General features: G+C 44.2%; 5 protein-coding genes across 6 annotated transcripts; 3 read left to right on the top strand and 2 right to left on the bottom strand.

The window, feature by feature from the left end:
* Positions 1-94: 94 nt before the first annotated feature.
* Balat (Beta-alanine transporter) lies at positions 95-3,089 on the top strand. The gene is made up of 6 exons (XM_064687395.1): positions 95-223; positions 309-471; positions 1,394-1,540; positions 1,590-1,934; positions 1,993-2,703; positions 2,769-3,089. The coding sequence occupies exons 1-6, from the start codon at positions 111-113 to the stop codon at positions 3,081-3,083; spliced, it is 1,794 nt and encodes a 597-aa protein (XP_064543465.1). The 5' UTR covers positions 95-110; the 3' UTR covers positions 3,084-3,089.
* Positions 3,090-5,213: 2,124 nt separating this feature from the next.
* LOC135431965 (uncharacterized) lies at positions 5,214-7,769 on the top strand. 2 transcript variants are annotated; one of them, XM_064687396.1, is made up of 3 exons: positions 5,214-5,451; positions 6,190-6,468; positions 7,262-7,394. In XM_064687396.1, exons 2-3 carry the CDS (start codon positions 6,266-6,268, stop codon positions 7,272-7,274), a joined length of 216 nt encoding a protein of 71 aa, XP_064543466.1. In that variant the 5' UTR covers positions 5,214-5,451; positions 6,190-6,265; the 3' UTR covers positions 7,275-7,394. The 2 variants fall into 2 exon arrangements, with proteins under 2 accessions (XP_064543466.1, XP_064543467.1); XM_064687397.1 differs by lacking the exons at positions 5,214-5,451; positions 6,190-6,468 and adding an exon at positions 7,003-7,145 and having other exon boundaries at positions 7,262-7,769.
* Positions 7,770-8,818: 1,049 nt separating this feature from the next.
* Positions 8,819-13,752, top strand: LOC135431836 (dynein intermediate chain 2, ciliary). The gene is made up of 6 exons (XM_064687170.1): positions 8,819-9,046; positions 11,260-11,928; positions 11,991-12,417; positions 12,477-12,554; positions 12,614-13,427; positions 13,495-13,752. Exons 1-6 carry the CDS (start codon positions 9,008-9,010, stop codon positions 13,676-13,678), a joined length of 2,211 nt encoding a protein of 736 aa, XP_064543240.1. The 5' UTR covers positions 8,819-9,007; the 3' UTR covers positions 13,679-13,752.
* LOC135431837 (ribitol 5-phosphate transferase FKRP) lies at positions 13,725-16,145 on the bottom strand. The gene is made up of 4 exons (XM_064687171.1): positions 15,647-16,145; positions 15,126-15,591; positions 14,953-15,069; positions 13,725-14,902 (listed from the first exon to the last, which is right to left on the bottom strand). Exons 1-4 carry the CDS (start codon positions 15,928-15,930, stop codon positions 14,045-14,047), a joined length of 1,725 nt encoding a protein of 574 aa, XP_064543241.1. The 5' UTR covers positions 15,931-16,145; the 3' UTR covers positions 13,725-14,044.
* A 1,534-nt stretch (positions 16,146-17,679) lies between these two features.
* On the bottom strand, positions 17,680-24,240 carry LOC135432448 (atrial natriuretic peptide receptor 1). Its single transcript, XM_064688154.1, has 13 exons — positions 23,934-24,240; positions 23,754-23,865; positions 23,287-23,452; positions 22,855-22,932; positions 21,557-21,833; positions 20,940-21,495; positions 20,767-20,882; positions 20,633-20,711; positions 19,141-19,784; positions 18,740-19,070; positions 18,341-18,680; positions 18,009-18,282; positions 17,680-17,953 (listed from the first exon to the last, which is right to left on the bottom strand). Exons 1-13 carry the CDS (start codon positions 24,238-24,240, stop codon positions 17,733-17,735), a joined length of 3,501 nt encoding a protein of 1,166 aa, XP_064544224.1. The 3' UTR covers positions 17,680-17,732.
* Between the last annotated feature and the right edge of the window lie 1,767 nt (positions 24,241-26,007).

Raw genomic sequence — 26,007 nt, 5'->3', positions numbered from 1 at the left:
GCGGAACAGCCCATGGATTAGCGCTTAGGCGAAATCTGGAAGCTGGAAATGCGCAAGGCCCCGCGTTCAGTTGTGCGCGCATTTGATTCGGGTTCGGTTCAGTGGGTACAATGGATTTCGATGAAGTACTTAAGGAGGTGGGCGCTTTCGGCCTGTATCAGAAGATTATCATATGCTCGGTACTGCTGCCGGCGGCATTGCCGTGCGCCTTTCACGCCTACAGGTTCGTCTGACCACGCCAGACAGACTATTCCCAGCCAGTCTCTGGACCGGATTAGCCCCTTTCAAATCGCCTAATTTCGTTGCAGTCAGTTGTTTATTGCAGCCACGCCGAAGCACTGGTGCCGCATCCCGGAGCTAGAGCCATGGACACAGGACTATATACAGCTCGTCAAGAACTTAAGTATTCCACGGGACGGGAACGGCGCATACGCTGAATGTGCCATGTTTGTCCGCAACTACAGTGAAATAGTGCGTGAATTAATATTCATCTTATCTTTTTTCATAAATAATATTCCCATATTACCAAGCATTTAAATTATAATTACATAATCAGAAATAGACGAGAATGTTCTACAGTGAAAAAGTGGTCAAATTTTGTTTATAGACTTTTAAGTAACTCGTCAAGTAACAGTATTTACATATTGGAAAAAGCTTTTATAAAAAATTCCAATCATTAAGGTTAAGCTGTTTTGGAAGTTTTGAACTCTGATAATGGACAGTTCCTACTTGAGAATATAATTCGATGGTAGACAGATAGCTGAAAACCATAAGATATTTGAGAGAAACTTTTATTCCAGTATTAATTGCAAATGATTTAATATATATATGTTACGAGGTATTTGCGACGGTTTAACCTTTTAATGAAGTATTTAAAAACCAATTAAATTTATGAAATTCCCATATATACTAAAACTACATGAGAGAACTTAAAAAATAATGTCTCTAAATCTGTTATGTATCTTATATAATCAATATTGTTGTATGCTTATTCATCCACTGCTTACATCACTTACATTCACTGCTTACATCAGTTTGCATACATAAATGCACATTTGTGTGTACTATGAACATCACAAGTTAAAGCAGTTCAACGTTGAAATCAAGCAGTGCGCAAGCCGTTTACCCCGTTTAGATAGTTCGTTACGATATTAAGATATTTACGATATTTAAAGTACCAAATAAAGCCACTTTATAATTATTTGTTATTGCTTTAATAAGAGTATATTTATTGTTGACTGTTTTTTTTAAATTTAATTTAGTTAATTTAGCTTCTTGTTTTAAAAGTATTTGTAATGGATTTACAATTTATTTTAGCCTGTACCACATTTAGCCGTCTTATAGTTGCAGAATACGGAATTAGGAAGTTTTAATATTATTTGCTTTATTATAGGTGCGTTATCTGGAGTACCGTACGCCGTATGAGCTGCAAAAGGAGCAGGCGTCAAAGCTGTTAAAGGTAGATCAGGAGTCTGTTGTGGCCTGTCAGCATGGCTGGCATTACGATAGATCCATGTATCCCAGCACGGTTGTTCAAGAGGTACGAGATGCTCCCTGATGGAACTTAATTAATATTCTTTTGCTTGCAGTGGAACTTGGTCTGCGATAGGAGCTTCTACGTGACCCTGGCCTTAGTGCTCTTCGGCGTGGGTGGTCTGGTTGGAAACTATGTGTTTGGCTATCTGGTCGATCTGTGGGGTCGACGTCCCTCCTTCTACGCTTATCTCCTGCTCGAAATAGTGGCCTGTGCGGCCAGCGCCTTTGCCTGGAACTACTATTCCTGGCTGGGTCTTCGTTTTGTCGTGGGTCTCACCGTACCCGCCATCTTGGCCAGTCCCTACGTCCTGGCAATCGAGCTCGTGGGACCGGAGCGTCGAGTATTCTGCACAATTGTGTCCAACATTGCCTATTCTCTAGGCCTGGTCCTGCTCGCGGTAGGTACAATCTCGCTTAACGTGATAATAGAAGATTTAAGATTATGTATATTGAAAGGGCGTGGTCTACTTGGTGCGTGACTGGCGATACCTGACCCTGGCCGTATCGCTGCCGCTGCTGATGCTCTTCTCCTGCTTTTTCGTGCTGCCCGAGTCGCCACGTTGGCTGCTAGCCGTGGGCCAGACAAAGCGGGCAGTGAGAATCCTCAAGGTCATGGCTCGTGTCAACGGAATGCATGTCTCACGGGACTTTGTGGAGCGGCTGCAGCAACGACTAAGCCGGACGCAGCCCACGGAAACAACGCACTACGGCATTTTGGACCTCTTCCGCGGCACAAATATGCGACGCAAGACGCTCATCGTGACCCTGATCTGGTTCGCCAACACCAGCGTCTACGTGGGCCTCAGCTACTATGCCCCGGCGCTGGGTGGCGACGAGATCTGGAATTTCTTTCTGGCCGGTGCGGTGGAGCTGCCCACGTACCTGCTGATCTGGCCTGGCCTTAGCTACTTCGGACGGCGTTGGATTCTCTTCATTTCCATGCTGGTTGGCGGAGTGGCCTGTGTGGCCACCGTGCTGTATCAGCAGCAGGCGGAGGTGATGCTGCTCCTCTACTGCATTGGCAAAATGGGCATCTCATCGGCGTTCGTAGTGCTGCCCCTGCTCGCCTCCGAGCTGTACCCGACCGTGGTGCGTGGCCTGGGCATGAGCTTCAGCTCCGTGGTGGCCATGACGGGGCCAATAATTATACCGGTAATTAATCACATGGTAAGCATATTGAGATTGAGATGTTACTCTTGTTTGGCAAAAATAATATTCCATTTTGCGTGCAGGGCCAGCAGATGCTGGTGCTGCCCCTGATTGTGATGGGGGCGCTGTTGATTGTCGGTGGCTTTGCCAGTCTCTTCCTGCCCGAAACGCGTGGTAGGAATCTGCCACAGACTCTGGAGGAAGGCGAAGCGGTTCCGCTCAGTTTTCTGCTCTGCTGCTGCGCAGATTCGGAGCCGAAGGGTCGACAAAGAGGCCTGGGCAGGAGCCGGATGATTCCTGAAGAAGCTGCAACGGTTTACCACAGAGTCGGTGTTGGAGGTCCTGCATCCTGCAAAATCGTTTGCAGTATTTGTAAAAAAGAAATGCGAACATTGTAATAAATAAACAACGCACATTTTGTTGTGGGCGTTGAACACCTTTAATAACAATTGGATGATATAATTATAATTAATTTTTTAGATTTACACGGGCTTTTTGAATTGGTAAAAGTCACTAACTAACAACTATGACGATGGGATCACTCAAATATTATTATTCAGCCTAGAAGTATGCTATGAATTATTTGTGTTTCTTTCCAAGCCCCAACAACTATGGGCTAGTTACGCTCAAAGACTAATTTAACTTTATAATTGTTAAACTTAGATGTTAATCTAAGCCTATTTTAGACTTTAAATTCCCTTCATTTTCGCTTTGGATTTTGATGTATGTAATTGTTGTAAAAGCAGAAATTGTAGGATACATAACTGCATACCGTATGCCAATATTTATATAATTCTCTAGATACATTTTTTTTTTGATTTTTAATTCGTTCGCATAATGGGTGACATAGTGAAAAAGACGTCTTCGACCGCAGTAAGTGTAGTGTAGCCAAGTTAATTAACGGATTCCACGCAAATTTGTCCCTAAGTCTTATATAGATACTTCTTGATGTAGACGGTGCGATCCGATTGCTATATAATATTACACTATAGGTTTTTGTACAAATATGTATAGCCATTTTGAACAAAATCTGATTATTATATCTTATAACAACTTGAATAACGATCACTTGAAAGGGTCTGTTTATAAAATTAAGTATGCCAAGCAAACAAGCTTCACGATATTCAGATCAGATAGATAAATAAGTTCTAGAAGCAATTTATTTAACTTGCCTTGAAGGGCAACCCAAAGACAAGAAACCATTTTGTATAGAGCAACCGCTGCTTGAAAGTGTGTATGTATATGTACATACACACACATATTTGTGTGTGTATGTTTGAGTTGAAGGGTACTTCAGTTATGGGTAAAAGGTATATATGGTCGATAACACTCGAACTAGTTAAGAAATATTTACTTAAAGCTACTTAATTATATTAATGTGTGATGTTGAGCTATTTACTTAAGACAAACTTACACACAAACACATTTCATTTACAGACTTACATAAATTTGTATGCATCATATATTTAATACACGCGTACGTTTATCAGCACAACTATTTGTATGTATTGGTATTGGTTCGTTTGCATGAGAAAAAGTGTAAAGTACAAAGTCCACACACTCGACGAGTAGCTGCGGCCAGTTGTAAAATTGCATTCGCCTTATCAATGGCACGCGGAACGCCGGAGCACAACAAATAGCAAAAGAAAGAGACTCGCAGTGCGGAAGTGAGGGCAAAGTACGAAGCTGGCAAAGTGACAGGTAATTACATGCGCGTATGCATATAAATGGATAAACACTTAAAATTGCAATTCTCTTATGTAAATGTATGCATTTGTTTGTATTTAAACTTAAGCTAAAGTCGAACAAAAGAATCCATAAATATACATAAGTAAGAAGTACTGTGAATAATAATGAATATTTACATACATAGGTGAGTTTTAAAGTAGATATGTATGTATATGAACAGGGGCTGGTTTAATTGTCATACTTTCTTCATTGTATGCCATTATTCCATTTAAATCGATCGATTTTAAAAAAAATTTTCTAAATGGTTAACTGGATTTTATGCATTGTTGCTTGGGTTGGCTTAACTTTTACTAAGTGAATTTTTCAGTTTCTCAAAATAAACTTTTTATTGAAAATAATGTAACATTAAGAAACACATTTTTGGGTATAACGAATCAAATTAAAACTGTTCCATTTTGTGCCTCGAAACACACCCTGTTTATATATGTATGCAAGTGTCCATAGAGTGGGCATGTGTACAGTGAGAAACAACGATCAAAACAAACAAGAAAAACTGCCCCGACCGGGTAGATAAACGAAAGACAACAACAACAACGCCAGATGTCGACAGCGCGTCGAAGAAACCCATGTGCATTTAAAACATAATGTAATCGGTTCGAGCATCTACAGCAATGTACCCACACACACACTTGTATATAAATGTATGCACATGCCTATGTATGTATGTACATGTATGTACGTATATATAAATTCAATGTTGTGTTTGTGACGCCTTCGCAATTGATTAAACCTACGGAGCGCCCGGCATCGACCATCGAGCAGCGTTGTCGACGCTGCGTTCAGTGCGATCGCAGACATTGTGCAAAACGGTTCGCATAGTCTCCGAGCGGAACACTGGAATTAGAATTGGAATTGGAATTGAAATTGGAAGTGCGCGAGTAGCTGCTGGAACTGTGTCAGGCCAATTTGTAAACGTTGAAAAGGGCGTTACCCCCACCCCAAGAGAATTGAGCGCGAATAGTAGCCATCAATCATTCCAGCCAATTACAACGGCGCACAACTTGTGGCAGCCTTGAGGTAGGTCGCGTTTGGCATTGTGTTATTTCCAACTAAGCAGTAACCCCTTGTGGAACGACGGGCTCCAAGGCTGCTTTTATCAGCAACAGTGCTCCACCTCGTCGTCTTAAGGACCATCTTATCGTGCCACGTTGTCCGTTTTGGCTTTGTTGTTAACAAATCAAATTGCTGTTGAATATGGCGCGTGCTCGAAGCTGATTTTTTAGACATTCTGTTATCAGTGGTGCGAAGTGAACTGTTTTGAACTTGTTACGCGTCCGAGTGTTAATTGATAATATGTATAAATCGACATCGACTTTATAGTATATATAGAAGCGCTAATCTTCAAAATTGTCATGCTGAAACTAAGACGCATTTTATTTTTCGCCAATAAATACATTTATAAATTGCATACTTATCGCTTCCATATCAAAAGTTACCTTCACAAAAATATATGCCTCATAATAATATTATTTGCAATTCATTTACCTTTTTGTGAATTTGCAAAAATTGTTATTTGTTTCGAAACGCTTCAAAACTTTATCAGAAATTGAATTAATTCAAAGCAATCATACGAGGCCATTATCAAAAAAAAAAGAATAAAAAAAAAACAACACTTGGAAACACGAAGAGAACAGCGTTTTTTTATGTGCACACAAAAAATTATTTATACATAATGTATGTCTTGACGACACAGACGAGTCCACTGAAAACTCGAATTCACAAAAAAAAAACAAATCAATTTTGATATATTTTTAGCTTTATCAATTTGTTTTCTTTCGGAGGCTCGACATTTGTGCGCTCTGCCCCACTTGATATATCAATTTATATAGCCATGGATAGCGTCAAGTCGTTTTTCGCCAACCCGAACAAAGAGAATAATCTGGCCAATCAGCAAAATGGCGTTACGCGTCGTTGGGCCACCTGGAACGGCAACATGCAGGCACATTCGGATCCGGGTTCGGTGAACGCGGCCAGGAGAGACTCGGACCGCGGCGATGCCAAACGCAAGGATAGCGACAATTACTTCTATATCATGTAAGTTCTAGATATAATCAAAATAATACGGGGCATTAGATTGAGTGCAGCCTTGACTTGCTTATCGATAGAATTTATAAAAGTTCTAAATACTTGAGCAATAAAATTTCGTGATTTCAGTTCACTTTTATCAGCTTGCATTGGAATATCTTTATAAACATTTTGAAGCGTTATAAATTATAATTAGCTTTTGTTATCAAAGCGTAAACAATTTGTGGTAACAGCAAATACTTAACATTTTAATTGGACCGAGCCTCAAACGTTCTCTAGTACATTTTGTAAACCAGTTTTTCGATCTGGTCGTCGTCATTGAAAAATACCAGTATCGTGTTCATAAAACCAACTTTCAGCCCGAACAATTCCAAATCGGAGGCTAAAGCTTTTTTCACGTACACACTAGAGAGCTTGCTATCTAAATAATAGCATAAAGATCGCTAGTGAGGGGCAGAGGGAGGCGGGGAGAGGGGGGCAGCTTTGGGGCTTTACGTGGTTCTCGTTGCCACTTCAGTTACGAATTAGCTGTGACGAGCGTGAGGCGTCGCTTAAATAGCTTGGTCGAAGGCGGGTTATAACCCAAAAATAAACTCACCTGGGCGGTAGCCAAGTATAAAGTGTATGATTCAACATCGCAGCTGGAACAGTACCAGTTGGCCAACGGGCAGGATTACGTGCAGCGCGTAAGTTTCAAGATCAGCCGAATGTTGACTCATTCTGCTAGCTATGCTTAAGGGAGGGACTCATTCATTTCATTCAATCCAGATCCAACTAATCTCTCTCTCCGTATTCCTTCCAGGTGGCGAGCCTAAAGGAATCCCAACAGCAAAGGAGCCTTAGCATTAAGATTTAAGATCTAAAGTGACCTACATCTAATTAAAGAGACATCGGCGCTGTGACAGACGTGTTTTGCCCTGTTGCACAATCTCCAAGCCCGGCGTTTAGTGATATTAGTTATTTATTTGTAATTGATTTAAAACCTCACGTTGTCTGATCGAGACTCATCATTTCCGGTGTATATGGACGCGTTAACAGCTTTTGGCTTGATTTATTGGCTGATCTGCATGTTTCTCTTTGGACCTATGATGTTCTTTGTCTGCGTTTACCTGCCCGAAGTGCCAGTGCGATATGTGAAGAGCCTGAGACAGCAAACATAGATCTTTTACACCCTACTTAATTGATTATAAGTATACACACCCAATACATAGCACATAGAATATACAATTTATACCGATATTGATGTACTCGCATAATCAATATAACAACGCATTCTTTACAATAAAATCATTCATGTGTTACATTCAAAAGTCAAGTTCTCTCTTTAATCTTAACTTGAAGGTTAAGAAGCCTTGCTCGTGTCTGCGATCTGGTGAGAGGCTTGCCCGTCCAAAGTTCTCGTTTGTATGACCCCAGCCATGGCCTTCTATCTATTCGCTTGCGAGCGAACATTGAACTCTGTCGACACAGCGAGCTTCGTATAAACAACATACTTATTTATGGGGATTACAGATAAATACTTAACGCGTTGTTATGTCAAACAGAAAACTGCAATTGGATTGACTTCCTTACTAGCAAATCAAGGCTCTTTATCTGTCTTCCTTATTCAAAGAATAAATTTAAAAATAAAATTTAAAAACCAAGTCTCATTCACATATGTAATCTACCTTATTGTTGTGCGTAGAAATTAAGCATATTTTAGTTGGGAGTCGGGTGGTACTATATCTTAAGCGATAAAATATATATATAAATATATAAAGGGGATATATTGGAAACAAAATATAAAATAAAGTTGTTTTCACTGTTTATCTTAACAAACCCGGACCTCAAGCCAGCCAACAAATATTATATATATATAAAATATAAAAATATCTACAGAGTTAGTTGGATTTACATGGGGCTTTCTTCCAGGTAAGTAAGTGCCAAGCCGCCTTGCTGACATTTTGGCATGTCGAATTACTATATAAGGACTCTACTTTCTTCAGCGATTACCTTCGCAAGGAACTGTTATCATTATTATGGTTTATTTTGCTTCACTCCAGACTGTCAGCATGACTTTATTAATACACTTGGATCTAATGTCAAGCCTTAAGTGAATTTAAGAGCTTTTCTTGGGTTTTCACTTAGTCTCACTGCTGAAAATGTTGACTGTCAAAATATTCGCACGAACCGGTTACCCAAACAAAGCTTGAAGAATAGGAATAGCTTTACGCAGCCAAATCGATATGCAAATGGCAAAAAGTAATGCCTGGGAGCTGTGAGCTGGAAGCATTAGGAAATTTCTATAGTAACTCAAATAAACAAAGACGTTGACGTTGAGTGGCAAAGGAAAAGCAAGCGGCGGACTCTATTGTTCTGTTTTCACAATTACGTAAAGTTTCGACTGTGAAAAACGAAAATTTGTTCAGTTAATGTCAGGAAAACATTAGTGCCTCCACATGAGACCTGCACAGTGTGTGTACAAAAACAAAGAGAAACACAATTAGATACATTTTTTGGTAAAACTATCCGCAAGCCACATCAAACGCCGAGAGAAACCAGCTCCATCATGCAGTTGTCTAAGCCCAAGGAGGGCAAGCAGAAGAAGGTAAACAATTATTCCAATATTATTTTGCCACAGCACTTTGCACAATTCCATTCGAGTCCGGGGTCCATCCGGTCTCTGTGCATGCGAACACTTTGCGAGCTGTCAACATTGTGATTGGGCTATGGGCAAATCCTTGTCATACCGTCGTCCTTCGTTACGGGAGTCTATTTTCGTATTTAAAAATTCGCAATTACTTTTTAATAAGTTCGCTGAAACGTAGCGCAGCAAAAGTTATTGGCGCTCTGATGGAACTTTGTCACGAAACATAATTTGCAATTTGCCCAAGGCGGCGCAGGGCGGGGTGAGGTCGGGTCAGGTGGGGTCAGGTGGGGGATTGGAGCTGGCATGTGCGTGCCGCTAAAGAGAGATGGCACTACCCGCTTTCCTGCACGGCAGATCAGTGCAGAAATGCAGCTGTATCGAAGAATTTCTCGGATCCGACTACTCCCGGGCCAATTGAGTGTCGCTGGCAATCAAAGTCAAGTCACCTCCCTGCCTCGACGCAATAAAAGCGTCAATAAATCAGACATTGATACGACTGTAGACTCGGCATAAAAATAAATGGCTAACTGAAAGCGACGCCTAGGCAAGTCCGCCCAAACAGTACGTCGGGATCCGCTTTAATCGAGTTGTGTGCAATTTTCTATTTATTTACGCGCCCCAGCCGGAAATGTCAACACCCTCTCGGCTCCAATCGCATCCTTACCTTACATTGACGATGACGTGCTGCAGACGTCAGCGAGGCAACTTTTGGGCTGCGCGTCGAAAGTCGCAAGTCGAAAGTTTCGCGAACGTCATCAGTTTCGTTTTCCGGAGCTGGCTGACTCGAGGTTGTCCCCTAGACCAGGTCTCAGTCGTGTTGCGCCTTCCAAAAGGTTCAGGCCTCGCACGTCTCGTGCCTTAACATTTCAGACTAGCGCTCCTCTTCCCATAACGATTGCCGAGATGTGGAAGCTAGCCAACAAGGCCATGGCGGTATTTGAGTATTCAATCGTAGCGATCTGTATCAGTATCTGTATCTGTAACTGTATATCTATCTGTATCTGAGCAGTTTTGTACTAGACCTTATGCAAGTTGCTTTTATCGCAAGTAGTGCAAATTGCGTGTGTGTGTGTTTGTGTGTACATATATATATATATCTATTTTTTTTGTGTGTAGTTGTACAGCAACAGCAACAAGCCAAACAAAATGTAAATACAATCTTAGCCGCAGCCTAACTCCAATTCTGTAAATACAAATCTTATTCTCCAACTATGTAATTTGTTGTATGTAGATCTTCAGTCATTCCGTCAGTCAGTTGGTCAATACGTCAAATTGTGCGTACTGATCGACAGCTGCATATACTGTATATAAGTGCATAGCATCAATAAGTAGATTACCTGTCTGCTCCGCACCTGATCCATTAGTGTTTAGCTTGTACAGTTACTCGTCAAATGTCAGACCACGGTGCCGCGGGTCCACCGGAAGACCAGGCTGGCCCCAGTACAGATGAGCAGGCCATGAAGGAACAGCAGCAGCTACTCGAGGAGGTAACTGCAAATGTCACGCCAGCCAGTTGAGAGCTCGGCTCGCCGAACACAAATGCCCTTTCCAAAATAAATCGTGGGATAAAGTAAAGATTAAAGGAATAATTGTGACGTGCCCCCATATGAACAAGTTATACAATGTTTAGAGTAAATTTTATGAGAATATCAAATAGTCAAAATTATCAACGTAATATCTTTGTCTGATCGTAAACCGCAAATTCTACAAGGAATTTTATTATCTCCCTCGCACAGCCAAAAAATCAAATATGAATCCCTTAAACATAAGCTTTAAATTAAATTTGTTCTAGACTTTTGGAAAGAGTAAATGGGCAAGTATTGAATTAGCTTCGACATGCTTGAAAATTTAAATATTTGCATGCCGTGGGATTTTGATTATATTGTAGATATATTGATCGTATCACGTAGCTCAAAATCGATGCACCCTTAATTCGAACAATTGATGTTTGATCCTAGTTTGATGTTTAATTCCTGTAAAGTATCCTAGCACTGCAATGTCATGTCATCGAAGGTAAGTCTTTGACCGGTTATCCATATCCCGCTCCCAGATATGTTAACCATTATCGCACTTCCAATAATGATGCCTACACACTCCACACTGGAATCCACACTGAATCCGGCTGATCCAATTATCTCTTAACCCATTATTTACTCTATTATAAATAATAGAATAGAGGATCGAAGACCAAGGGAGAAGGTGGCGGCGGGGGAGGCGATGCTGATGACTTTGATGCCTGGATGAAATCACGCCAATTGATCAAGCCGGATGACCAACTTGATCTGACAGAGGCCGAGCTCGGGGAGGAGGTCACCAAGGTCCTCACGCCCACCAATACAAATGTGCTACGTAATTTGGTTGTGTACAGCTTCAAGGAGGGCGAATATGTGTCGGCCCCCCTGCCAGGCAATACTGTGACCTTAATAAGCTTTCCGGGCAATTCGCTGCACGTGGACTCAGAAGAGGCGCGCATCCAGGTTGAGGAATCCGATGAAATCGGCTACCCATTGCCCATGCCAAACTATTCGGTGGTCGAGCAGCGGGAAACTGTACTGGAGGGCGAAGAAGAGGGCGAAGGTGAAGGCGAGGAGGACGAAAAGAGTGAAATGGGCAGCAAACGCGGTCCTGCCGCCGGCGAGGAGGAGGAAGCCGAGGAAGAAGAGGACGAGGAGGGCAAGGCAACCGAGGGCGAAGCGGCCACCGAGACCGAGGGTGGCGGCGATGAGGAGGAGCAAGGCGGCGTACAGCAAGCTGCTGCGGCTCCAGGCAAAAAGCGCAAGCTGATCAATCAATTCAACTATTGTGAACGGGCTACTCTGACCTACACCAATCCCAAGCGTGTAAGTAATACAATGAATATATATGGAATCCTTTGTAAATACAATCCGTGACGTGTTTCTAGAATGTGGATACCCAAACCATTCCGCCGCCTCGTTCCCAGTTCGGCGCCAACGTGCTGCAGTGGGTCATCTTTGACACCTATATCGAGGACTACGAGGAGCAGCAGAGAACGGGCCACGTCCATGGCGATCAAAGACGACGCTCGGCCAAAAAGAGCTTCAAAAAGAAAACCGCGATAGCGGAGCTGCTCAACCGGAAGTATGTCAGGTGCTGGCAGATACTGGAGCGTATGATAAACCAGAATATATACGATGATATTGGCAACGACTATCGCTACTGGGAGGATCCGGCCGATGAGTATCGCGAAGGCGAGGGCAACCTGCTGCCACTTTGGAAGTTCCAATACGAGAAGACCAAGAAAATGAACGTCACCGAGATTACGTTTAATCCGAGCTACTACGATCTATTCGCCGTGTGCTTTGGTTCACGTAAGTAAGCCCCGCTGTCGATTGAAATTCAGCTGCTCCTGACATCAAATCCCTTCCAGATGATTTCCTTAAACAGCCCAACGAGGGCTATCTGTGCCTGTTCACCGTGAAGAACCCGTCGTACCCGGATTACATAAGTGAGTTTGATTGGACTCCAGGTCAGACTTCGGCTATAATATGGATTTTTCTGCTCTAGTTCAGACGGATTGCGGCGTCATGTGCTGCGATATCCATCCGCATTATCCGTTCCTTGTGGTCATCGGCCTATACGATGGCAATGTGGCCGTCTACGATCTGCGCGATGGCTGCAAGGAGCCCATGTACGTGTCCAGGGGAGTTAAGTGTAAGCACGCCGAATGCGTTTGGCAGATCAAATGGGGACCGGACATGGCCGACGGCGAGATCAACTTCTACTCAGTGTCCTCCGACGGATGCGTCTTCAGCTGGATTCTCATGCAGAACAAACTGTGGGTAACCACCATCATTACGCTTTATCTAGAGAACGGCATTGCGGACGGACCGGATGGCACCAAAGTAACACTCAAAAGTGGCGGCTCCTGTGTCCAATTCCATCCCATAAATCCAGCTGTCTTCCTGGTCGGCACCGAATGCGGTCTGATTTACAAGTGCAGCACGGCGTTTAGCTCCAAGTATCTGATGACCTACTATGCACACAATATGTCCGTGTATCGCATCGACTTCAATCGCTTCGATTCGAATATATTCGTATCGTGTAGCGGAGATTGGCGCATCAAGGTCTGGGAGGACATGCGCGCGGATCCGCTCTTTATATTTGACCTAGGTTCGGCCGTCGGCGACGTCAAATGGGCGCCCTACTCGAGCACCGTATTCGCCGCGGTCACCACCGAGGGCAAGGTGCACGTGTTCGACCTGAATGTGAACAAATACAAGCCCATATGCGTGCAGGCCGTGGTGCCCAAGCGCAAAAATAAGCTGACCCGGCTGGCCTTCAACGAGAAGCTGCCCTTCATTGTGGTGGGTGACGAGAAGTGAGTATCGAGGGGGGTATTTGCCTAATTGGAGCATCTGATAAATGCGACCTTATCTTTTGTATAGGGGAGTTACCACCTCATTAAAATTGTCGCCCAACCTTCGTGTCATGGTCAAGCCACCGAAGAAGCAGCTCTATCTCGACCAGCTGACGTTGCAGAACGCAAAGCTGGAGAAGCTGCTGTCCTTGGTTAGGGAGTTGCCGGAGGGCTCACCAGTGCCGGATGCAGCCACCACTGTGCGGACTTAGAAGCCAGAACAGCTATTATGATAATAACGTATTATATTTTGATAAGTTAGCGTATTAAATAAGTACGAATAGTACAGAGATCTTTATTGAATGGACTGTAGACGAGTAGGTCCGGGAACCTTGGCTTGAGGAATAATCACAAACTAATCTAGCTATATCTATAGACAGATGCGAGCTAGCTATCAACATAAATATGGGAGCACAGAAAGGAACACATAACCTTAATCTTACAAATAGAGCTTAGCACAACGATCATATAGTACATTTAGTAGGAAGTGTGTAGAGTAAAGACTTCAAACTCTTCCTTAACGATCTTTAAATGGAAACTTAGAGCTAAACACAATTGATGCTAACGTGAATGTTCAGCTAATCTTCAATGGGATCATCTGATTTGACCTTGATGTTTTTGCCTTCGAGAAACTCCAAAACATTGTTGGGGCACATGACACTCTTGCCCAGAAACAGCACGGTCGACATGGGATGCAAATAGTCGGAAGCGAAGGTGGATGCTTTCCAGCCGAAGAAGCCGCTGGCCCGGACCTCGTTGCCGCTAATCTCGTAGGGCAACAGATTGACGCCCACTTGATTGACCTTGGAGAACTGCACACGGAAGTAATGGCCATCGGTTGCCTTTATCCAGTAGAATCCCTCGCCGTCCACGTGAGGCTTGCTCTGCGATTTCTTCATGGCGTTCGAACGCTCCAAATCCTGCACATTGAAGCTGATGTCAATGTCGAAGGCGTCGGGCGAGAGCTGATTGGTTTCGATGGCGCTCTTGAGCGCATAGTTGTCCAGCCAGTAGCGTATGCCCACGTTCTCGAACTCCTCGAGCACATGGTTGAAGGTCGTCTTCAGCTTATCCAGGCAGCACGGGGGCGTGTGCTTGCCCAGATAGTGGTAGAAGGGACGATTGTTGTAGACGGTGCCAATGCACGACTTGGTCGTTCTCTCGCACCCAAACAGATCAATGTCCGTGACGAGGGGCAGCGAGAAGTTGGATGAGGAGAACTGTGCATCCAGCACGGGGCTGTGCGGCTGCCAGTTGCCTTCACGTGCCGTGGACTTGCCGCCGACTCGGTGGGTTCGTCGTATCAGGCGCTTGATCTGCAGCTTCTTGTACATCTCACGGAACTGGCGGCGTCGCAGATCCATGCGCCGCTGCTTCGTGTGGAAGGAGGCAAAGAGCCGGCGCCCCTCCAGAAAAGATTGAGGAAAAACGGTGGTCTGGAAAACTTCGATATGAAAGCGAGCTCATGAAGGGGACTATAAGTTACCGTTAGGTTGGCAATCTTGGCCTGCACGTAGAGCATCTCCGGGAAGGGCAGAGCGAATGGCAACGGCATAGAACCGAGTGTCGCCACGTCTATGAGAATCGCGTGCTTCTGCAGGAACTGGAAAGAGAAATATACTTTATGGCCATATCATCTCTTCTTCATCTTCCATTTACCAGGTCGCAGTGCGTACTATCATTGCGTGCATCTAATTCCATGGTCCAATTGGGCAGGTCCAGGTTCAGCTTGGCGCAACTGCTGAAGGATTTCTGGTTTCCCGCGAACGGAACGAGTACCAAACGACGCACAGGCTCCTCCGGCGCGACGGTCACTCGCTGCTGGGGTTTGCTAGGCTCCCGCGAGCCGGACTTCGTGTTGATCTCGCGCAGAATCTTCTGCAGCAGATTCTTGCTGCTCAAGCGCACGCTGTCCGGCATAAGGAGCGCATATTTTGTGTGTATTGCGGCGAGCGGGTTCAGCTGCTCCCGCGTTCGGCGCACATCGAAGGCCAGACTCATGAAGTGAACCGTCTGCTCCTCGCCGCTGGTCAGGTTCCGCTCAAAGCTATCCGGCGGATAGGCATACTCGGCGGCGCCCTCCTGCAGCACCAGAATGGGTATATTGGGCACAACCTCCAGTATGCTAATGAGACAATCAGTTAAACAATAATTGGGATGTAAACAGGTGGGATACTCACCTCTCAATGCTGGGCCGCAGATCCTGCTCGAAGTTGTAGTGGCCATAGAATACAATTGTTATCGATTTGCGTATGTGCTTGTTGGCATTGCGCGCCTTGTCCTTTGGCGAGAGCTTAACACGGATGCCGTCGCTCTTTGGCTTCGCCTCTCCGCCCTCGCCCGAAAGCGCACTGCTGATGCGCCGCCAGAGCAGCGTGTTCCAGGTGTAATAGAAGAACACCAGATTGGCGATAATAAAGCCAAACAGCAGCAATTTGACCAGACGAAGTCGGAATATCTTCATGATGCTGAGAGTCCTCTGGGGACCGTGTGCTCAATGGATGCTGGCGGAGCGTTTGTCCGAACTAAACAGATTATCCTTGCGGCTGCGAATGCAACTATGAACTCTACGGATGACGATTCCACTGGCCTTCTATCCCATCAATGATACGGGAGCCGGCTCGAGTTCACATTTGTATGTGTTCGTTTGCAGGGCAAACACATTTTAATTAATATTTTGTCACTTTTGTTTTTGTTCAGTTTCCTTTTCAGTCAGCTTTCCTAGAGAATACTTTTCGCGTCAAAAGCTTTTCCCAAGCCCAACAGCTGATTGTTTCCATCAAGGAGCAGCTGGTTTGGCAACGAGCTAAAAGGACCTTAAGCACATCCTTCAAAAGCTTCGGATGAGCTTTGTGCTGAGAAACGGACGAGTCGAAACATACCCTTAACGGTTGAATACTCAAGCACATCCACTCGCTCACAAATTGGGAGGAAATTTAAAAAAAAACCACCTAAAATGTGTAACGCATAGCAGGAGGCATATTTCCCACCTCATAAAGTATTATATATATATATATATATATTTTTTATGATTACCAACAGCCGAGAATATAGTCAATATTCATTTTTCGAAATGTCTTAGCATATTTGTCATTTACGAGTTATACCATGCTGCACACATGTGAGGCAAGTCTTATCAACATCGGGCCTATATATGTACCTATATATATGTTTATGGGAAAATTTAAAATTAGATTTTCTATATCTGTCAAGCTGTCTTCACTGAAATCCGCAAATTCGAGCTTCAAAAATCCTTCTTGTTTAATTGAGCAAATTTACGATTAATATGCATTAATTTAAATTATTAAAACCTTTTGCATTTTCAGTAATAACAAGCCCAATAATATAAAATAAATAAGTAAATACTTATTCATTTATTACAACAAATATATTTTATTTTGGTTATATCATGCATAAAGTTATCAATTATTAATTAAGCAGTTTCTACTTAAGTTGGATGGGTACAAATCTTATTTGAAGTTGCGAAGCATTAAAAATACACAAACTATATTTTATGCCCGACATATATGTTTGGTATTTAACAGCATTTGCTATAATAATTTATTAATGAATGCAAAGAAACATAACATTTATAAGGTTAATTCAAGCATTTAAATATCCGCCCAGATCTTACGGTAAAGCTATCTTGCAGGCGGCTGCATCGGCTAACAAAGATATAATATTATAAATATATATGTATTACAATTTGCGAAAGATTTTTTGTTTTTGGCACTACGGAATGTTTTTAAATGACAATTAATTTTTTTAATTTTTCGGTACAATCTATCCACACACAATTTCTTGAAAACCTGCGCCTAGCTTTCATATAAATATCACACAATATTTCGAATACTATGTCAGGTAAGTCTTAGCTTTAACTATTGTTCGGTTCAAATTGAGCTGCAGTGAAGGATTTTATTTGGGATGTAACCGACCGCGCAATACTCTATACAGTTAAAGCGGCTAAAATGGGGTCTATTTCTATGTATAGATTTTCCCGCCTACAATTTTACAGGTTAAAAAACAAAATCTTTGTACTTAATCGGACGCGAATTGGATAAAAAAGTCGACCGACAGGTAACTCACAGGAACTAACATAATCTTTTTTACCTTACGAACAGAGTATTAAAACAATTGAGCAAAAAGCGACAATTATTTTTTAAGCAACTAGGTATTTCTTTCCCCAATTGGGTAACTTTCTTTTTTGGATTAATTTCCGGCTAGATTTGTACTTGAGATGGTGGGCAATGGATACTCTGCGCTGGCTCACTTTCCCATGCCCGCGAAGAGCAAGGGAAAAGGCACCTCGTCAGTGTTTAAGAGCGGCGGAGTAGGAGCACGCGCCTCAGCCTCGGTGGTGCTATTTAGCCAGTAGGTGGTAACGGTGCCCTTGCCCTTGAGCTCCACATCGCCCCTGTGCTCCAGCTCGAATGTGCCAAACTTGTCCAGGATGGCCTTGGTGGCCGACGAAACGTGAATCTTTCCAGCTATAAATTGGGTAACATTAGAGTTTGGAAAGCTTTTTGGCTGATTGCCACATACGCATGCCCGTGGTCTCCAAGCGTGAGGCGGTGTTCACGGTGTCGCCAAAGAGACAGTAATGGGGCATCTTCTTGCCCACGACGCCGGCACAGACGGAGCCCGAGTGCATGCCGATGCGAATCTGGATCTTGTAGTCGGGCTTGTGCCTCAGGTTAAACGAGCAGACAGCCTGAAGTATGTCCAGGGCCATCAGCGCAATCTCCCGGGCGTGCTTATCGCCATTCGGCTCCGGCAGGCCAGAGACCACAAGGTACGCATCGCCAATTGTTTCCACCTAACGAACGAGAATTCAGATCTGTACCCTTATGTAATCTATCCAATTGGGAGCTCACCTTGTACACATCGTAGAAGCCAATGATGCGATCGAATGTGCTGTAGAGATCATTGAGGAAGTTGACCACGTCCATGGGTGTGCTGCGGGCGCAGAGCTCGGTGAAGCCCACAATGTCGCTGAAGTAGATGGTCACGCTGCTGAACTCCTCGGGCTCCACGAGATCCCCGGCCATCAGTTGCTGGGCGACGGGACGGGGCAGGATTTGATACAAAAGCTCCTCGGTGCGTTGTTTCTCCAAGCTCAGCTGCCTGGTTTTCTCCTCGACGAGGCTTTCCAAGTTGTTGGCATAGTGCTCCATGCGATTCAGCAGATCGTCCATTAGATTCTCGCAAAATCCCCTGACAAAAACAAAAGTGCATTGAAAAATTAAAGGTAAATTTGGGGCCTCTTCACTCACTTCATGATCGTGCGTATGTTGCTCCTGATCGTGGAGAATGCTGGACGCTCCTCCTGGTTGTCTGCCCAGCACTTCTCCATGAGCACCAGCAGATCCGGCGGGCACTCTCGCTCGCGAATCAGCGGCCGGAAGGGCGGATACTCGCACTGGCGGACCTTATGCAAAATCGTGTGTACGTCCATGCCCTGTTGCCGTGCCTCCTGGTAGGGGCCACCTCGATTGACAATCTCCTCGAGTATAATGCCAAAGGAGTAAACGTCGCCGCGCTGCGTTGCCGGACAGCCGGGAATCGATGTCATCGGCAGCAGTTCCGGCGCAATCCACAGCAGCTCTGGAAAATCAACTTTGTCAGCAACAACAACAAGTACCAACAAATGTGTTCCAAACGGCCATTCTCTTACTGGTATAGTAGTTCTGGTCGCGCACAAAGTCGGAGGGCGTGGTCAGCGTGCTGAGGCCAAAGTCGGAGATCTTGAGCACGAAGCGTCCATCGATCAGGCAATTGCAGGAGCGCAGCTTGCCATGGGCGACGACGTCGCAGTTGTGCAGATAGCTCATGCCCTTGACGATGTCGTGTATGAGGGACATCCGGAAGTTCCAGTCCAGCTCAATGGCCTCGTTCTCCAGCACATCCTTGAGACTGCCGCGCGAGCAATATTCCGTCAGGATGAGCACAGTCGGACGCGGCAAATCGATGCAGGCGCCCACGAACCGAACCGTATTCTCGTGGCTCACGTCGCGCGCCTGCTTGATCTCCCACAGCAGCGTCGAGGTCACCTCCACCTTCTTCACGTTCACCTTCTTGATGGCCACCCGCTCGCCCTTGAACTGCCCAATTGTCGTGTACACCTGCGGCGGCAACGAGGCGAAGCTGGCAATCGACGCTCGTCCGGAATGTATGCCGAACTGTTGCAGCGAGATGTTCTCCACGTCCAGGCGCTGCAGCCCGCCCTTCGAGCCGAACATGCCGCCCATTTCTATCAGAACATCTTCGGGTCGCACGCGCCACGACATATTGTGCAACTCCTTGCCGAGCTTCATTTGCCTGCAGAGAGAGGGGTGCGAGTGAACTTTAGTAGGGTCATTTGTGGATAGTTTACTACAAGCAACTAAAAATAGATATTATTATTGAGTAGATAAAGTTGTCCACAAAGTTAAACTACAATCCTTTCTTCAACAAAACTACAAAAGAAAAGATCCTTGAATTTTCGAAAGTATCTTTCATTTTTAGCACAAAACAAGTGTTGGAAAACTTTACATAGATACTTCAAACCAGAATACTGGACGATAGAGATCTACTTGATACCCCAAATCCATTGAAAATGTGTAAAGATTATATCGTAGTTCTGCGCATGTATGTAACGGAAGGAAAGAAGAATCTGCATCTCCACGAAGCACATATACAGATTCTTGGTCTAAACGACGATATAGTCATATAGTGTAAACGCGTCGATCTCGAAAACTATCAGAGCCATTGACTTGAAATTTGAAATATATATGTTCTAGTATATCATACGCAGAGCAAGACTATAATTTCCGTTTTCCAAAATAAAATAAAATGATAAGAACAGGATACACCAAACTTGGTATGTAGGTATATTCTTAGTATAGTATGGTTCACACAGATTCAGAATATTGCCCTTCTTGATACCTTCATCATTTGGGTATGTACACACATTTTGATCTAATTTTATTATTTCATAATAATCGGACTATAAGCTTCAAAGCTTTTCAGTACAGAAGCAGGATCTGCTCCCACTTGTTTCTAAAATTTATGTTTCCAAGGCTTCATAAAAGTGTCGAAAAAATGTATTATATCTGCAAGAGTATATAAACTTGGGTATCCCGCTGATCTGTGATCATACTTTTTGTTCCTTCTCAGACTTTACATACCTTTGCAGCAGACAGATGACCAAAAAGACAAGTCCCAAAAACAACGCCAGGCCGAAGACGGAATACATGATTGTGGTTTCTAGAAGGGACAACTTTGAATCACCTGCAGCCAGAGAATAGAATTATGAACTTACCGTTCCCGTGGCAGTCGGGTGAGTTGCCCAGAAAGCCGCAGGGTGGAATATCCGGTGGAGGTTCCTCCCGGCCACCGGGCCAATGTATCTTCTTGCCATGCGCAGCTGCATATTTCCTGGAATAAAACGCCGTTAATGGAAGCTTCCGGCAAGGCAAGGCAAAGGACACGCACCTATGCAGGCCGTAATAATGTGCCACCACTGAGAATTTGCCATTGATGGGATCCAGATCAAGTATGGAGTAGTCTGCATCGCGGTCCCCGTTGTCGTCTATGCGAACGTGTCCGGTAATCCCATGGAATGTGCGGTTCCACATGCGGCGCGTGATATTTACCCCGTCTCGAATGTCCCCGCCCTCGGTCAGAGTCTCATTCAGGGCCATGCCGAGCAGGTAGACGCCATCGTAGAAGGCCCCAATAAAGAAGTTAACCTCCTCCCCCTCGCCAAAGGTGTAGTTATACTCGGAGAGGGCGTTCTCGCGCACATTGTCCGCAAAGTCCTGGAACGTGGGGCTGGTCGGCTGCAGCAGCGAGACGCGCAGCAGAGCCTCGTACGCTTTGCGGGCACGCATATCGTTCTCGTCGCCCAGCTCCCAGTCCTTATCGCCCCAGTAGGCGCTCTGGAATATCTCCACATCGAGGAACACCCACTCGCCGTTCGTCATGCCCAGACTGTGCGCGGCCAGCATAAACTTGCGCACCAGAACACCGCGAACCGACAAGATGACCACTACGAGGATTGGGGTCCATATTAAACATTCTTATCTGTACGATTGAGCTCTGAGCCTTACCCCGCGCATACATGCTCGCGTCCCTGAGATAGTTCTCGTATATCTCCTCCTCGTTGCCGTTCAGCTCGCGCACAAAACTCAACAGCCCCTCCTGACGCAGTCCGTACTCCAGATTCTTGCCCACCGTCAACGAGAAGAGTTCCGAACGATCCACCAACAGGGCCACATGCTTCCAGTTGAACTGACGAAAGACGCTGGCAAAGACCAGCTTGAGGCGACACTGGCAATAGGACATTCGCGTCAGCGTCGGGTACTTCGACTTGTCTTTGAACATGCCCTGCAACAAAGAAGAAATATCTAAACTTCTTCTTGATATTCATCTTTTTATATAAAAGAGTTTATCCTGACTGACTAAACGACAGAATATGACTGAATGACCCAATTCGTAACAGCTACGACCCTCCAATTCGAAGGTTTGGTCGAAAGTGAGCACTAAGACCTGGTTTTAGAAAATTTGACAATCAATTTTGGGAAGATGGTGACCAAAGCTTGTATGACTTGGGTGTCTGAGCGTCGGACTAACAAGCGAGAAGTACCAGATTCAAATCTTATATTTTCGATGTTATCGCGAATTGAACAAATAATTTCGGTACCTTCGGATTTTTATTTGAGCCCTGCAACGACGGGTTTTTTTTTCGATGGAAAATATAAATGGGTGGGACAAGAGAGCACTCGATTGCACAGAAGCGTGGGCAAAATTTTGCCGGGTCAATCAAAGCACCTGCAAAGAAGGTCGCGTCGACAAATCTATAAAAAAAAACTAAAGCCATGCTGTTGTTGAAGAGGATATTATGGAGAACCAATATACTCTTTAAAAAACATATTAAACCCATTTCAAAAAAAGTTCTTATTTATCTTTAGCGATATCCTCAAATTAAAAAATTTACTAACGGTTTTTTGTATGCCACTAAATTAATGTAACAATCAATTAATGAATTATCAAAAAGTGAATTTAGAAAAAATTATTCAACTTGGAAAACATTTTCAAATTAAAAATTGCAAAGGTGTATTTTGACACCTCTGGTAGAAATAGTGTTAAAAAAACCCTCTTAAATACAAAATTTAGTTTCTAAGTTTACGTTTAAAATACACAGATGTATAGCATTCATCTCTTGGAACCAACCCCCAAACCTGTCCTCTTTCGTTATCTTATTTATGACCTGAAAATTTCATTAGGATCAGCCTATAAACACTAGAGTTAATGGGTTCAGGGTATCTTCTCGCCGAGTCTATCATGTTAAGTTGTTTTTATTTTTTGTAATTAAACTAATTAATATACTTTAGGATAATTCACTTACCGTACTCTCGTTTTTCCACTTGTGTATTCTGCCCAGAATGCCCGAGGTTACGGTCAGTTCGCCCTCGGATGAAGGCGGCTTTGGGGGAGAAAGGAAATTGAAATGCGTTTATTGAAACGGAGCCTCGTCTAAACATTGTCCAGGCAACTAGTTTGTACAATGATTCAATTCCAATTGGAATTGCTTAACGGTGGCTTCTAAAATCCTGTTTAATTGTTAATGCCAGGCAGGGATTGGGGGGTGGCATGTGACTGCCTGGAGCTGTGGTGCGAGGGATTAGTTAGCTATTATGCACCAAGCCGAGCATATAATTGAAAGCCACTTGCTGTGCCGCGTCTATGCCGGGGATGGGGATGGGTCGCGGCAGACATGGCGGATACGTGTTGAGAAGGGCACGGACAGTGCGAACCGTAGATTTCCCGCCCTGCTCACCTGATCACCCATTCCCGTTATAATGGGGGTGTTCCAGTAAGCGGCCAAACGGGCAACCGGCTCCAGAGCGAACGCGCACGCGGGTCCTATGAACGCGATGACATCGTCCTTGAAATGCATATCCGCTGCGAGTCCTGGCGCCCTGGCGCCCGAGCACGACGGGTAACTGGAATGGGCGGGCAGCAGGCAATCGGTTAAGAGTGGTTAGCAAAGCATTCTTGAAATGCATTCCATGGAAAGGCGAAGGGGAATCGAAATGGGAATGGGAATGGGATGCGGCGGATCAGGCGCGGATAGCTCAAGAGTGCGGCCATGAAATTCGAGTAATTAACTGACTCGTGCAACACGCAACAAATGCGACTGTCTTAGCCCGGGCAGAACTTAAAGTTAGGAGAAGCGGGGCGGGGAAGTAGGATTGAATTGGGGAACAGGCTCGATTCACGCATGGTGGACAAATTAGGACTTACCTGGCCTTCTTCTTGACCAGCCGGATGTTGTGCGGGCTAAGGAAGCGCTTGTTAATCTGATCCAGGGCCAAGTCCACAGCTGGGCCGCAGCGTTCCAGGTCAAAAGGTGAATCTGAGGTAGGTTGTATGAGGGTGAGTCTATGCTGCTGCTCCATCCCCATCCCAGCCCAGTCCACTTACCCAAATGGGAGGCCATTAGAACACCAACATTGTAGACACGCATCTTGCTGATGTCGCTCTCGTTAAATGCCCCAGTCTGATTTTTCGACTCCCTTATCCGCTCGAACACGTTGATGTCGATGCTTTCATTCAAGTGGCCATTGAAGTTGCCATTGCTGGATCTTGCCAGGTGCGTAATGCCGTCCACAGCACGTTCCCTGCTCTCCCAAGACTCGATATCACTGCGCTTGACGCCCTGATGCAATCCGATTCCAAGCGCAGGCATCAGCAAACCCAGGGTCGTAATTAGTTTGGCAATAAGCAGCATATTCTATATCTCCCAGTTGCTTTTAAGATTATAAAGCTTGGGATAAAGGGACTGAAATTTATTGGGAAATAATATTAAAACTTCTTTGGTTTATTCAAAAAAAACCAAAAAAAATACTTTGCATTATATTCGACAGTTTTCTATGACGGTAAATAAATCCTAAACTAAGTTTCCTGCTTCAGATTGTGGGCTTTACCCGTAAGAAATTAAATGCAATTTACATAGATATTTCAAAATCAGTTGGAACCAGATCGGATGAAAAACTAAAGTACAAAAATGAACTCCATAATTTAATCTCGTGGAATGGATATTAAAGACTAGTTGAGTCGCCATTCCTAAACATTAAAAATGAGCACAAATCCTGAAATTTAACCTTGACCCGCAATTCCTATCAAAAAAGCACCTCAAAAAATAAGTTCAAGACCGTTTTCCGTCAATTTTCCACAGTTGCGGGTGAATATCCCAAAAAAAAATCACTCCAGCGTGCACTAACAAATTTAATTTTCCATCTTATATGGTTTGGGCTGTGAGTTGATTGTCAATCAGTCAGTCAGTCAATCAGTCAATCACTCAGAACGAACAGTTTTATATATTCAGAGATAAGATCCTTTCCCATCAAACTGAAGAGCTTTAACTTTGAACTAGTCGCATATTCGTGCTTATGATAACTTTAAGAATTCCAGAATTGATAACACGAAACAATATCAAAAGTATTTGAAATTTAAAGCATTTAATATTAATGCAGTAATTCACTTTCTTTCGCGCGCTGGCAACATAGAAATGGGAAATTTATTCAAATCACACTTACAAAAGATAATGAGGCGCAAATAATTTTTGTGTCTTTAAATGTTGCCAAAAAGTGTTAAAACCTTAACAAAATATTGTTCGACTAGGTTAGCTTTAATTTTTAATGTAGATTCAGCTTAAATTCAATATTGAAGAAAACACTAAAAAATATTTAAATTGTGTTGAATTTAAGAATTAGATTTGTCCCGAGAAAAACTTTGGCCGAACATTGGAAGTCGCGTTTATCGAATGAACCAGATGCAAAGCCTGGACCTTTTATATAGGCAGGACGCTGCTCGGCAACAGGACACCTCCAACCCGGACGCGAAGATGAAGCCGTCGGACACGAGCGCCCCAGCCAATGGCAGGCATTCGCCTGTGGGTGAGATGGCGCCTCGTGGAGCCGAATCCGGAGCCGGCATCGTGTCAATTGAAATGCGAATGTCTAAGGTTACGCGAGCAATGTCAGCGGCACAGACTCAGGGGCAACTTTTGGGGCTGGAAAAAGGGACATAATTGTTTTGCTTACACTGCGTCCGCTTTCACTTGTTGCCTTCCGAGCGTGCTCCATTTGAATTTAAAGTGTTTGCCAGCCCGAAGGAGCAACAGTCTAATAAAACTGTGTCGCGTGTCGCGTGCCGCCAACAATTAATGCGTCTCTGCGTCTCCAGCTCCGGGTGTGGGTAGGATTTGCCCCATGCCATTCGCCAGCGAGCCATAATCGTGTCTGCTTGAGCTGAGTTTATGGCCCAGTGTGGATGTTGCAATCCCGCCTAGTCTGCCTGGAACTGTTGTTAACGTATCCAGTCTGTTGCCTTACTGTCGATGCTTAACAAAAAATTAATCATTATCATGCGCATAATATATATACTTTATGTACTTTATTAAAATATTTTTACAATATATATAGAAGCAACATTTGGGGATATATCTTGACCCTTGCATAGAAAACTACTTCAGGAATATTGCTGTAAGGTCAGT

The sequence above is a fragment of the Drosophila montana genome, unplaced genomic scaffold (assembly GCF_035044405.1).
Source record: "Drosophila montana isolate Dmon_TW-CO22-7 unplaced genomic scaffold, ASM3504440v1 contig_3200_1, whole genome shotgun sequence".
Classification (NCBI taxonomy): domain Eukaryota; kingdom Metazoa; phylum Arthropoda; class Insecta; order Diptera; family Drosophilidae; genus Drosophila; species Drosophila montana.
This window is presented reverse-complemented; position numbering and strand designations above follow the sequence as displayed.

Excerpts from the sequence above, each read along its gene's own strand:
- LOC135431836 (XM_064687170.1), top strand. The coding sequence starts at position 9,008 with ATGCAGTTGTCTAAGCCCAAGGAGGGCAAGCAGAAGAAG. Across the intron at positions 9,047-11,259 it reads AGGAGGGCAAGCAGAAGAAG|AATAGAGGATCGAAGACCAA; the intron begins GTAAACAATTAT and ends TATAAATAATAG. Across the intron at positions 11,929-11,990 it reads CCTACACCAATCCCAAGCGT|AATGTGGATACCCAAACCAT; the intron begins GTAAGTAATACA and ends ACGTGTTTCTAG.
- Balat (XM_064687395.1), top strand. The coding sequence starts at position 111 with ATGGATTTCGATGAAGTACTTAAGGAGGTGGGCGCTTTCGGCCTGTAT. Across the intron at positions 1,935-1,992 it reads TAGGCCTGGTCCTGCTCGCG|GGCGTGGTCTACTTGGTGCG; the intron begins GTAGGTACAATC and ends GTATATTGAAAG. Across the intron at positions 2,704-2,768 it reads TACCGGTAATTAATCACATG|GGCCAGCAGATGCTGGTGCT; the intron begins GTAAGCATATTG and ends TTTTGCGTGCAG.
- LOC135431837 (XM_064687171.1), bottom strand. The coding sequence starts at position 15,930 with ATGAAGATATTCCGACTTCGTCTGGTCAAATTGCTGCTGTTTGGCTTT. Across the intron at positions 15,592-15,646 it reads CTGCGGCCCAGCATTGAGAG|CATACTGGAGGTTGTGCCCA; the intron begins GTGAGTATCCCA and ends TTGTCTCATTAG. Across the intron at positions 15,070-15,125 it reads ATAGTACGCACTGCGACCTG|TTCCTGCAGAAGCACGCGAT; the intron begins GTAAATGGAAGA and ends TTCTCTTTCCAG.
- LOC135431965 (XM_064687396.1), top strand. The coding sequence starts at position 6,266 with ATGGATAGCGTCAAGTCGTTTTTCGCCAACCCGAACAAAGAGAATAAT.
- LOC135432448 (XM_064688154.1), bottom strand. The coding sequence starts at position 24,240 with ATGCTGCTTATTGCCAAACTAATTACGACCCTGGGTTTGCTGATGCCT. Across the intron at positions 20,883-20,939 it reads CATTATTACGGCCTGCATAG|GAAATATGCAGCTGCGCATG; the intron begins GTGCGTGTCCTT and ends GTTTTATTCCAG. Across the intron at positions 17,954-18,008 it reads CTTGGAGACCACGGGCATGC|CTGGAAAGATTCACGTTTCG; the intron begins GTATGTGGCAAT and ends CCCAATTTATAG.